General features: G+C 46.4%; 1 protein-coding gene across 2 annotated transcripts; it reads right to left on the bottom strand.

Moving 5' to 3' along the window:
- Nucleotides 1–1,136: 1,136 nt before the first annotated feature.
- Nucleotides 1,137–3,092, bottom strand: LOC147638686 (uncharacterized). 2 transcript variants are annotated; one of them, XM_086798649.1, is made up of 4 exons: nt 2,658–3,092; nt 2,060–2,344; nt 1,871–1,937; nt 1,137–1,777 (listed from the first exon to the last, which is right to left on the bottom strand). In XM_086798649.1, the coding sequence occupies exons 2-4, from the start codon at nt 2,242–2,244 to the stop codon at nt 1,505–1,507; spliced, it is 525 nt and encodes a 174-aa protein (XP_086654775.1). In that variant the 5' UTR covers nt 2,245–2,344; nt 2,658–3,092; the 3' UTR covers nt 1,137–1,504. The 2 variants fall into 2 exon arrangements, with proteins under 2 accessions (XP_086654775.1, XP_086654776.1); XM_086798650.1 differs by lacking the exon at nt 2,658–3,092 and adding an exon at nt 2,509–2,644.
- Between the last annotated feature and the right edge of the window lie 6,015 nt (nt 3,093–9,107).

Here is a 9,107-nt window from a genome sequence, read left to right as displayed (position 1 = left end):
GAGCAAAAACGAAAAGGAAGAAGGAAGCGATAGAATCCCCACACACACACACAGAGCAAGGACAAAGAGGAAAAGGGCAATGACGGGCAGTGAAAGGGGGCTGACGACAAGGCTGCCAAAGGATGCAACAAGATGGGAAGGCCAAAATGAAAGGTTAAGGCCCTTCGCGCGGGCAAGGAGCCACAAAGGATCAGGTCACGCACAAGTTCTCTCTCTCTCCCCTCTGTCTCTCTCTCTCTCTCTCTCACACACACACACACACACACACAACCTCTCACAAACACCAATGAGGTTGAGAGCCTCTCTACGTGCACAAAAAAGGAGTTTTGCACACACGAGCACGCACACGCGCAAACACACACACACAGCCTCTCACAAAGCCCAATGAGTTTAAGCGCCTCCACGTGCACAAAAAGAGAGTTGCATGGAGGTTCTATAGAACATGCACCTAGGTGCTTGCTTCTTCACCAAATTTGGTTGTTCGCGCACTTGCAAAGGCTTGATCTCTCAATGTAGGCTGGAAGACACCTTCATGTGACATAGTAAACTGCATCCATTTTTGGCTCGACCAGACCCTAGGCCCTCAGTGCGTAGCTAATACACATGCCCTCGTGAAGTTACGAGTACGCTTTGAAGCTTTCATTGCATTGCACATGACTAATTTGCGTGGCTCCAATGAAAACGCTACATTCTTTTCTTTTTTCGGGAATATAGATGGTCTACCACCGGAGAAACCTGGTGCACATCAAACCCGAGACCTGCTGCTCTAACTGACCAGACAACCCGCCGAGGGCAATAAAAAGGCTACCTACTGTTGGACCTCCATTCATAGCCTAAGGTATTCATCAAGTTGGCAGTACATTATACACATCGTGCGATGGGTGGGATGCTTGCCTAGTGTTGGGTACCGTCCAATTCATCTCCCTCCAATCTTCCACAAAATATGTTCTCATTTACACTGCCTAAATGCCATCTCATGCTTGAAATCCTTCCTTCAAATTTTAAGCTGATATAAGATCAGTCCTTCTGAATATGACCAGACCTGAGCTGTAAAACTTCTAATCATGTACAACAGACTTTTCTAGCTGAAATGGAAGATACCAAACACTACACAAGTTGCATCTCAGTGACCACAATTTTGAGGAAAAAATTTCAATATATTACATATAAATGTGACATCTGTACAAAAATTGGCCTGAAGAATTGGGTCCAAAAGTGACTCAGGCTTCCCAGTTTTTTCATCCCAAGTGCAGGATAAAAGTGTCATGGAACCCTTGCCCCTACTCTTGGTTCAAGAGCAGAGCTCAGAAATACGAGATACACTACACTCAAGAGTTGGAGTCAATCTCTAAAATAAAATGGTAACTGCTATGGTCACGGATCGGTCAAGAAGGGGGTCGGTGGCAAAAGTGTTGCACTCATAAATACAGACATCTACAGCAAGACCACAGGTACTAAAACTGCACAATTTACCTAGATGGCCTTGACACTCGCTTGGGGTTAGTTAGGCAAGGGCGGGCACTCGGCACCGTGCATCTCGACCTGTACACTCAAATCCACGCCCGGAACAATCAAATCCTTCTATTCGAACAGGAGGACTCCCTCGGAGGGGCGGCCCGGGGGAAACCTTTGCCTTTGAGGTTGCAGCTGGTGAGAGAGGATGCATTGGGTGCAAAAACTCTGCATCTCGCACCAGCGGATTGCCAGCTCGACAAGGTGGAGAGCCGGTAAAATAGGGGGGAGAACATCCAAAATTTGGAGTCTCACCGGAAGAACTCTGCACATAGAACATAGCCCCAGAGAAAAACCAGATAAGAGACTTAAATCTGAACAGTATCAAAAATTCCTTGGAGTTATTTTGAAAGCACACCTTACTCAGAAAAATCTCCAAGATCTCATGTCCTGCTTCACCACCATCGAATGCTGCTGGCGACATGCTGGTCATTATGATATAATTGTGAGCAGTGAAAAAAGGAAAAAAGTGTAGACAAGCATAAAACTCAAATGAAGCACATTACAAAGTAGTGCCCAGATAAATCTCGAAATAAACCAGAAGTACCTTCGCCATTGACAGATAGGTTTGAGAACTTCAGCAGATGAGAAGGTCATGACAGCAACTCTCTGCGGCTTTGGACATATGACTTTCTCCTCGGAGACGTCCCCTTGGAGAGGGGATCTGAGGTTTCCACCATCGCTTGTCTCTGATCGAGCCTCCTTCAAGCTCCGAGAGGTGAGGTGCGGCATAAATCCAAAGCTTCTGACGCAGGAATCCAGTTTGACGGTTTGAATGCCTTCCTGTAAGAGCTATAGGAGGGAAAATCGTCCTCGGGGGTGTCAAGAAACCCTGCAGAAGAAAGCCATTACGCCTTATGAGGGGGTGCAAACACCACAAGGGATAGGCTCAACACACGTATGAAAATACTGTGCAAGTCTTATCTGACAATCCTTCCTATTGAATTGATTAATTAGATAAGTTTCATTGCAATTGTAGATCCTTTCACTACACACATGCACATGCTTATCTTGACAGGTGATTAATTGAAGTAGGCTACACTTGAACTTGCGTCGCCATAAGAGGAGGAGAAAACACACACACACATCTCTCTCTCTCTCTCTCTCTCTCTCTCCCCCAAGCGCGTCGAGACGAGGCATAAAACCTGCGCGTCCAGAGCTCGACCTTGGTGAAGCAGATCTGAGAAGAAGAAGACCACGAAGCAGAGAGAAAGCACAAAGCTCTCCAGCTTGATGTGGGAAAAGGTTCAAATTTGATCAAAGAGGCAGAGTCCACAAGGAGGTTTGGAAAGGGGAGAAAATTAAAAAGAAAGGGAAAAGGTGAACTTTTTCTGACTCAGAAGGCCGCGCGGGGGGTCCAAGGGATTCAGAAAACAGCAGAAAAGCCAATGGGCAGCAACCAATGTGCCAGCAAAAGGGCGAGAGGGGATGGGATTTTGTCGGAGATCTGAAAGGCAAGTTTGCGAATGGAGGGGAACCAGAGATGGGCAGATCTGGATCAAGATGATAAGCTCTTATTACCGCCGAGCGACGCAGGGGGAGGGAGAGAGAGAGAGAGAGAGAGAGAGAGGGGCGAGAGGAGAAGGGACAGGTGGGTCAGTGGGTTGTTGCTGGACGGTGCAAGAAAGGGGCTCCGGGATAAGGCATGAACCGCATGGGGTTCTGACCCTAAAAAAAGCGACAGAAGAGGGAGAGAGTCGTTGGCCTCAGGTCATCCCTAACCTTGGTTAGTCTTTACCTTGAAAAAGAAAGATTGTAATAAAAAAGATGTTGCATACGATCCGCGCACAACAAACAATACAACATGAAAAAAGAAAAGCTAGCAAACACGGAAGAGAGCTAGTTATTTCAAACGTTCCATCAAAAAAAAAAAAGATCATTCATTACTCACTTGTTACTTGGGTACTCATTCATTGTTCACCTATCTCTATCTATACTACTTGGGTACTAGCATGCCTCAGTTGATTGTGTGTGTGTGTGTCGCGCGCACACAGGTGCATGTATGTGTGTACACATGCATGCATGTGTATGTGTGAGTGTGTGTGTGTGTGTGTGTGTGTGTGTGAGAGAGAGAGAGAGAGAGAGAGATCATATTGTCTATTGAGGCCGCCAGATACAACCTATGAGACCTAGACAAAAGCATGTTGTGCCCTTTACAAAGATTGAAGCATGTGGCTCCAAATTGGCTCACAAATGAGAGAGAGCTAGGGGGACAAGTAACTCTCAATGTTAGATTACCTCTACAATAAATGCGGAGAGAGCAATGGTCGTACCATTGTGTGTGAGGAAATGTATGTTCTCCCTCAAAACATGAGTGGATGGTGGCATAAGCTACGCATTCCAAACTTGTTGCTCCATCTCTTACACACCAAGAGGGGAAAGCATGCATGTCCTCTAAGACTCATCCCCAATCTCACTCCATAAATGGCATAACCTCATTCAAAAACCTCTCTTCGAGAAGAAGGTAAGATTTTTCATGTAGGATTTATCGTTGATGTTGAGTATGAGTATTGACAAGAACCCTTCTCTTTCCCATGTGGTAAGGCATTATCTTTGGAGGAATGCTTCATTAACAACTGGGTGACCCGCCTCGACCAGTGATGGGCAATCCATCTCTAAAATGTAATGTTTTGTGGAGAGATCCGAATTAAATGGCCAAGTGGCTAGCCCGGTTCATGGTTTGGAAGCCATGCATGTACGAGCATCCCACTCAATGATGCTTTGTTGTTAGGGTGCCTCCACACTAGTGTTAGAAGAAACGTACCTGTAACCCATGTAAACATTATGTTTGCATACCTGTAATCCATAGCACATCATCTCCCTTTGCCAATGCCTCGCATCGACCCTAAACCGATTGTGCACACTCTCGGTGCACTTGCAAGGAAACCACCTCTTTAGTGTTTCCTCTACCAGGGATCCCATAGAGTGGCTGAATGCCCTCAAAAGCAATGCCTGCCACACAGTGACACCACAATGTCATGGCTATGGAATTGACCATTACTTCAAGGATTGCCCTTTGCAATCAGTTTCTCACTCCATAGTCAAAGGCATGCCCTCCCTCAATGTGTTGAGTGTTCAACTTGGGAAGATATCCACTGTCCCATTGAACATTGTCACGTGGTTGCAGGCCAAACTCAAGAAGGCCAATAAACCCAAGTAGTCCAACACTTTAGCTACTGAATGTTTCCCATCCAAAAAGAAAAAACTCTCTAAGCACATTGGCCAAAGTGATGATTGGGTTAGCATCTGCAGTGGTTCAACAAAGACCACATCCTCCTCCTCCTCCTCCTCCTCCTCCTCCGGGAGCGATGATTGTATCGAAATGTCACTCCCCCAAAAGCTAACCAAACAATAAAAACGACTAGCCACATATACCAATCCCATCCTTGAGAAGCAAATTCTTCAAGAGGCCGAAGTAGTGGTAGAGCACTACCATGCTCAACTTGAACCACCACCCATTTTTGCATCCCTTGAATCAATGCCTGAGTACGCGTAGTCCCCCATAATTACTTGATATCCGGGAAAAGAACCTGAACTTCCGCACCCGGTAAGGTAGGAGCCCCAACTTATGCTCAAGGACAAGGAAGATCCGTTTACCAGCATGACGTTGACAAACAAAGATCTTGCCCCACCTGTGCCTCCTAATCCTCCAGTGCCAATTCCACTAGTGGCCAAGCCCAAATCCCACGTCCACATTGAACAACTCGATGTGAACAATGACATAGAGTCCGACAAAGACACAAGGTGCTCACACAAAATTTGTTGAGGTATTTTACCCTCCTATGGCACCCAAGTCTTGCCCTCAACAAATATGGACCAAATTGAACTTCCATATACCATTGCCGGTCCACCCTATGAACAAGGCCCTGCACATGAGGAAGCTCCTCATTAACATGACCTTGCCGACCTCTCAGCCTTCCTTTCTTCCCAAATCCAAATGCCCATTTGAACCTTGTTAAAAGGAAATCCAAATTTACGGAATGACCTTAGGGATTGGATGGAACAAAAACAATAGGCTTGCGTAGAGGAGAGGGCTAACTCATATTCATTAGATGAATCTAAGCCCCATCATCCTGAACTACTCCATTACCCCAACCCATGACCCAAAGGGACACCGACAAATAATGTCTTATCACCTCGCAAAGGGAATCAAACGTGTAAAGTGAATTTACATACCTGTAACACACATCCCATGGTCAGAGGTCCCTTTGCTCGAAGATTCTGTGACCACCACCAGGACCAACGATCTCTTTATTTGTGATGCTTGTCATCAAACCCTTGATGACACGCGAGTGCCGTACACAATCGCACAATCGCTTCTGCCATACATAGTCAATTTTGAGCAGAAACAACCACGAAGTCAACAAAAAAAGTCCATAGTCCTCTTGTGTCCCTTAGAGGACATCATACACATACCCTCACCCTCGACTGCATTTCCCCCTCACGTCCCATCCTCATCACCAACAATCTCCCCTGTTCTTACACCCCATGCCTTACCACAATTGGTCAAAAAGGCATTGTTAGCACCATCCAACAATGACAATCAAGCCTCATCTCGTCAACGTTCCCCCTCAACTCTACATCCTCAACCATCCACACTGTAAGCACCCCCACCTCTTACCTTTATCATGACAATCAATGGTGGGCTCCTAATAATCTTCTTGTAGCTCAAGGATTCTACGATGGCTACACAAAACTATGGATCCCAAAATGGCCATCTCCAACACCCAAGAGCAAGAAACAAACCAAGCCAACACAAACCAATCCTAAGCCAAAGCTTCAACGTTGGCTAGTCCCCGATCGCCTGCTATAAGCACAAGGATACTATGAAGGCAACTCTCGCCTTTGGTTACCTAAGAACGCCACCTATGCTCATCCACCACAACAACTCCCTAAGAAGTTGCCACAAGGCCCCAAGGCTGCAGGTTATGGAATCCCAAGCGCGGCGCTACCAATGACGTTGGATGCCTCCCAACGTGCTCAACGCTCAAGGCTTCCATGAAGGCAACAAGCACTTCCCAAAGCCACAATCAATAGCCTCTCCTCGTTGACAACCTACTCATAGCTCCAAGCCTTGTTAACCCAAAACCATGAAGCCTCGTTAACAACAAGCCTTCATCATTCGGCAACACTACATGTCTCTTAGATGCCCAAGGCTTCAATGATGGCAACTCCATCATTTAGATTCCACAGTATAAACCTCGACAGTTGGCCCAAACCACACAAACCAAGCCGGTACCTCTCCAATCAACACAGATGGTTTGGCGACCAATGGGCAAGCAAGTCCCCTCTTCATTAACTAAATCCTACGGACTTGACCCCACACAATCCATGGGCACTCAAAAGCTCAATTCGCCTAGCCTTTTCAACCCACGGATCCTCGTCCATGATGGTCCACCCCACCCCTCGACTTCGTCACCGAACCAAGGGGTAGTGCTACAAATGTCAGATATTATCCAACCACTCAAAGATAAACTCAAGGGTAAGCTCACAAATCTAGCCAAATGGACTAATCGATACAAAACCCTCTTTAGGGGTGATGACCAATAAACACATGTAAGTCCTCACCCACATGAGGACAGAAAAAAAGAGTCTAGGTGATTAGGACCACAGGCACACCTTTTGCCCTCGCCCATGCACAACACCTGCTCTTCTCACTGGGCTCTATCCTATGCACATACACTGCACAAAGCCTCAGCATCGACAGCCATCCAGGTACATCTTATTGGCATATATGCTGACTTATGCCACTTATGATATGAGTAGTGCCACATGTGAGAACATGGGCTAAGCAATGGCACTTTTCTCTCTCTGGGTTTTTCCCCTTGGATATTAGGTGTGAAAGGACACCACACTTATTATGTGTATTTTGATATTGTGGAGTCTTGTCGCATCTCACTTGCTCCACATCTTTGTATCCTATCTACTTTGCATAGCTATCACCATCTCTCTCACTTTCTTGAGAGCTTGCTGTTGTATCTCTGTGTGTGTGTGTGTGTGTGTTCTCTATTTCTCTAAAACCCTAACCCCCAATAATGGTATCAGAGCTTGGTTGCAACCCTTGGAGTCCCAGCCTCCTGGACCATCCGTCGATTGGCACCTGCACAATCCGGTCCGACACTACATTTTCATCTACACTCTACATTGCCGTCAGCTCAGCTTTGTCGTTGCGAGTTTACGGCAACTCATCGTCCATCCGTCCATCTATTCCCTGCCGCCCCTGCTTTGTCACCCCGTCTAGCCACCACATCGGGCGGCGATAGTGGAGGAGAGGGCTCCACCACCGCCCCACCTAGGAGCGGTGCTCGCACGAGAGGAGGCGGCCCCCGACGATGCTTAGCCCCACTTGGGATGGATTTTCGAGTTTTGGGGTCTTCTTTCCGTCCCCATTTCAGGTCCGTCCGACTATCGTTCCATGTTTGTCCACCTACGACTTTGCACGCTCCAATGACTGCCTGCCTCCCATCGACCTGGTCTTCTCGTCTGTGACACAATCGCCTGACCTGAGACTTCTACAGCCCACATTGTCTAAGCTCTTGCCATCTGCTGGTTCGCCTTGCAGCTCCGCGAGCTACAATTAAGCTCCCGCCTGCAACAGCTCCGTCAACGGCTCCTGCCTGCTTCATCCCCTTCACGGCTCCTACCTTCTACACCCGTCTATGCCACGCCCGACTGCTCTGGTCAACGAGCAACTAGCAACCTGCGTGTTGCAGCAATAGCAACTCCTCCGTCCACGTTAACCCACCAGCAGCATTGTGGAGAAGGTTCAAGATCCTACTGCAAAATCAAGGTTTTATCATGTATCTGATTTTTTGGTTCAAATCAAGGGGCTTTGTGAATTTATAACTTCATTGCAAGATTCAAGTGGAGGCAACATGGCAGAGGGCAACATTTGGCTGCAAAATTCAAGAAAAATTTGGGGATTTTTTTTAGAATTTGGTAGCTTTTCAAAATTTACACAATTCCATTTACAGGACACAGAGAAAACTGGGGCTTTCATCATGAAATCATTGCTTAATTGCAAAATTGAAGCTCATTGGTACAAAGATTTTTGGGGATTTTGTCAATTATGTGGTCCTCACTCAAAGGTAGTCTCTGTATAGATAGCCCGTCACCATTTGGGACTAGATACTAATGTTGAAACTTGTCTACATTTTTTCCACATGTTTGCCTCTCCTCACCACTACGAAGACCATTAACACTGCTTTTCAGGACTGCATCATATGGCTTGCTAGTAAACATTCATGTTACTTACCGCAAAAAAGCGACTGTACTTAATATCTTGCCTTACATACACAATTCACATTTGTGCTCAGAATTGCACCACATGGAAACAGCAATGTTTGTTCCTTGTCAATGTCAAACACCTTCACATTGTACAGTCAAGTGATGCCTGCATAGCATTCCGAGGGCAGCCTAAGCACCTCAACAAATCTCACACCCAAACATTTGATTGAGAATACAAGATCTTAACCCATTCATTACAAGGGAGGATTCCAACCTCACAGCTCCTTTCAAGCATTCAAAGATCAAGAATCCCGATGGTTCACCAAAAAGGTTCACTAGGAAAGACATCAAAGTTTACCTACACAAAG

This window comes from Cibotium barometz, chromosome 5 (genome assembly GCF_041138505.1).
Source record: "Cibotium barometz isolate CiBa-2024 chromosome 5, ASM4113850v1, whole genome shotgun sequence".
In the NCBI taxonomy this organism is placed as follows: Eukaryota; Viridiplantae; Streptophyta; class Polypodiopsida; order Cyatheales; family Cibotiaceae; genus Cibotium; species Cibotium barometz.
The sequence above is the reverse complement of the archived record's forward strand: the minus strand, read 5'-3'. Positions and strand labels throughout refer to the sequence as shown.

Excerpts from the sequence above, each read along its gene's own strand:
- LOC147638686 (XM_086798649.1), bottom strand. The coding sequence starts at position 2,244 with ATGCCGCACCTCACCTCTCGGAGCTTGAAGGAGGCTCGATCAGAGACA. Across the intron at positions 1,938-2,059 it reads CCTATCTGTCAATGGCGAAG|CATGTCGCCAGCAGCATTCG; the intron begins GTACTTCTGGTT and ends CATAATGACCAG. Across the intron at positions 1,778-1,870 it reads TGGAGATTTTTCTGAGTAAG|AGTTCTTCCGGTGAGACTCC; the intron begins GTGTGCTTTCAA and ends TTCTATGTGCAG.